General features: G+C 59.3%; 1 protein-coding gene across 1 annotated transcript; it reads right to left on the reverse strand.

Moving 5' to 3' along the window:
• Nucleotides 1-370: 370 nt before the first annotated feature.
• Nucleotides 371-1,679, reverse strand: LOC123185044 (ethylene-responsive transcription factor ERN1). The gene has a single exon (XM_044597061.1). The coding sequence runs from the start codon at nucleotides 1,619-1,621 to the stop codon at nucleotides 707-709; it is 915 nt and encodes a 304-aa protein (XP_044452996.1). The 5' UTR covers nucleotides 1,622-1,679; the 3' UTR covers nucleotides 371-706.
• Nucleotides 1,680-2,096: the final 417 nt, after the last annotated feature.

Consider the following 2,096-nt stretch of genomic DNA (forward strand, 5'->3'; position numbering starts at 1 on the left):
GCTGCCGCCAAGCGACGCCATCAGCGGTGCATTCCTTGCCGCCTTCAGTCATCCCTCTAAACTCCGACCCTCCCTCCTCCCACACCCGGACCCGTCAACCTCTGACTCCCCTTCACCAGCGAGGCCGCCGCGGGGTCGTTCCTTACTTGGTGTCGCCGTGGCGGCCCCGTCTTTGAGCTTGGGCTTTCGCGCAAAATCGGCTGGTCTAAATTACAATTTGAAGCAACTGAGGAATAGCAAATGCAGGAAGGAATATTGCAGTATTTTAGTTCGGCTCATTTGATCATACACCAACAACCCCAGCATTCGTAATCCATTGCAGCAATGAGCTATTGCTCAATCGAGGTTTCCTGCATGCAACACAGCAATCTGATGGACAACCCCATTGAAATTACTAGTAGAACATGCCGGTTTCTCATCCATGCCGAACAAATCTCGAGAACTGAAACTACATCATGAAATTCAGAGTGATCTGCTAAACCACACAACAAATTTGGAGCATTTTGCACACAAAAATGCATCGAATGGAGAGCAGATTTGGAATCTAGAAACCCCCTTCCTCTTTACACTGCACTGCCTGGCGACACCCCAAAACCAAGTTTGACATGCATACACACATACACCCGGGGCCTTTTCCCCCAACACCCAGGAGGCAAAAGAGCAAGAACGACGACGACGACGGCGGCGGGGTGAGGAAGAAGCCAGGCTACTGGCAGAGCGGCGAGAGATCCCAGAGCGGGTCGCCGGCGGACGCCTCGAACACCCTGTCGAAGTACTCCTGCAGGCCGTTCATGGCGTACAGGGACGCCGAGATCCGCCGCTCCACCTTCATCCGCTCGAACTCCACCATCCCGGCCGCGGGGGCCGCGCTGGTCTCCTCCGGGGACGCGGCTGGCAGCGTGCAGGCGTCGACGGCGGCGAACCCGTCCAGCGCCGGGAACTGGCCGAACGACGACTCGAACATCCAGGACTCCAGCTCCTCTGCACCGGCGACCGGAGCAGCAAAGTCCGGCCTGTAGACCTCCCCGGCGTCCGGCGCCCCGCCGCCTTGCTTCATGGCGCCGTCGCAGCTGACCGCGCTGCTGCTACTGCTGCTGCTGGCGCCCCCACAAGCGCCATCCATGCTATTACTGTTGCTGTTGCTGTTGCTTGTGGTGTATGCGGCGGGGGCGGCCGGCGTGGAGGAGGGGCCGGGGATCTTGGCGGAGGCGGCGGGCAGCCTGGCCTTCTTGAGCTTCTTGTGGTGGAGGAGGCCCCGGATGCGGACGGCGAGCGGGCAGTCGGGGGAGATGCGGGGCGCGAAGTTGGTGCGCGCCTCGGCGCCGCGGAGGAGGCGGGCGGCCTCGTCGTAGGCGCGGGCGGCGGCGTCGGCGGTCTCGAAGGTGCCGAGCCACATGCGGATCTTCTGGGTGGTGTCCTTGATCTCGGCCACCCAGCGGCCCGAGGGGCGCTGGCGGACGCCGACGAACTTGCTGTGGCTGGTGCTGCCCTTCTTGCGGCCCCGCGGCTTGGTGGGCTTGGCCTGCGCGGCGACGGCGGCGGCCTCCTGCTGCTGCTGGTAGTAGTAGCAGTAGTCCTGCAGCTGGAGCGCCGGCGGCTGCACCTGGAAGTGGAGCTCCATGTGCGCTCGGGTTGCTTTGGCTTGGCTTAAGTGGAGCTGGAGGAGGTGTGAGACAGGTGTCTGCAGAGTGTTTGCTCTGGTTGCTGGGCAAATGGGAGGATTTATAGGGGCTTCAAAGGATGGTTTGAAATTTTCAGATAGGAGGAGGAGGCTTGGTGGTGATCCCACCCCTGTGGGGTTACTTTCAGGGCTGGTTATTAGTCAATCGTGGTCAAAGTGGAGTTATGATCGTGGCTTATGTATGTTATGTTACTCTACTCTGCCTTGGAATGTCATGTTTGTCTCTTCGGTTTGGTTTGGTGCATATATTGTCAGTAACGAAGCTTAGCAAATGCAGTGGTTTCTGTTTATGTATTTTAGTCCGGTTTAGCTGCACGTCAGTCGGCTGAATTTCAAATCTCGATCAGTCAAATTTTTTTGGGGGTGTGGGGGAGGGGGAGGGGAGGGAGGAAGCAGCGGTTGCGCGGAGCATCGA

This window comes from Triticum aestivum, chromosome 2A, assembly GCF_018294505.1.
Source record: "Triticum aestivum cultivar Chinese Spring chromosome 2A, IWGSC CS RefSeq v2.1, whole genome shotgun sequence".
In the NCBI taxonomy this organism is placed as follows: Eukaryota; Viridiplantae; Streptophyta; class Magnoliopsida; order Poales; family Poaceae; genus Triticum; species Triticum aestivum.

Coding starts and splice junctions, on each gene's coding strand:
- LOC123185044 (XM_044597061.1), bottom strand. CDS start 1,621: ATGGAGCTCCACTTCCAGGTGCAGCCGCCGGCGCTCCAGCTGCAGGAC.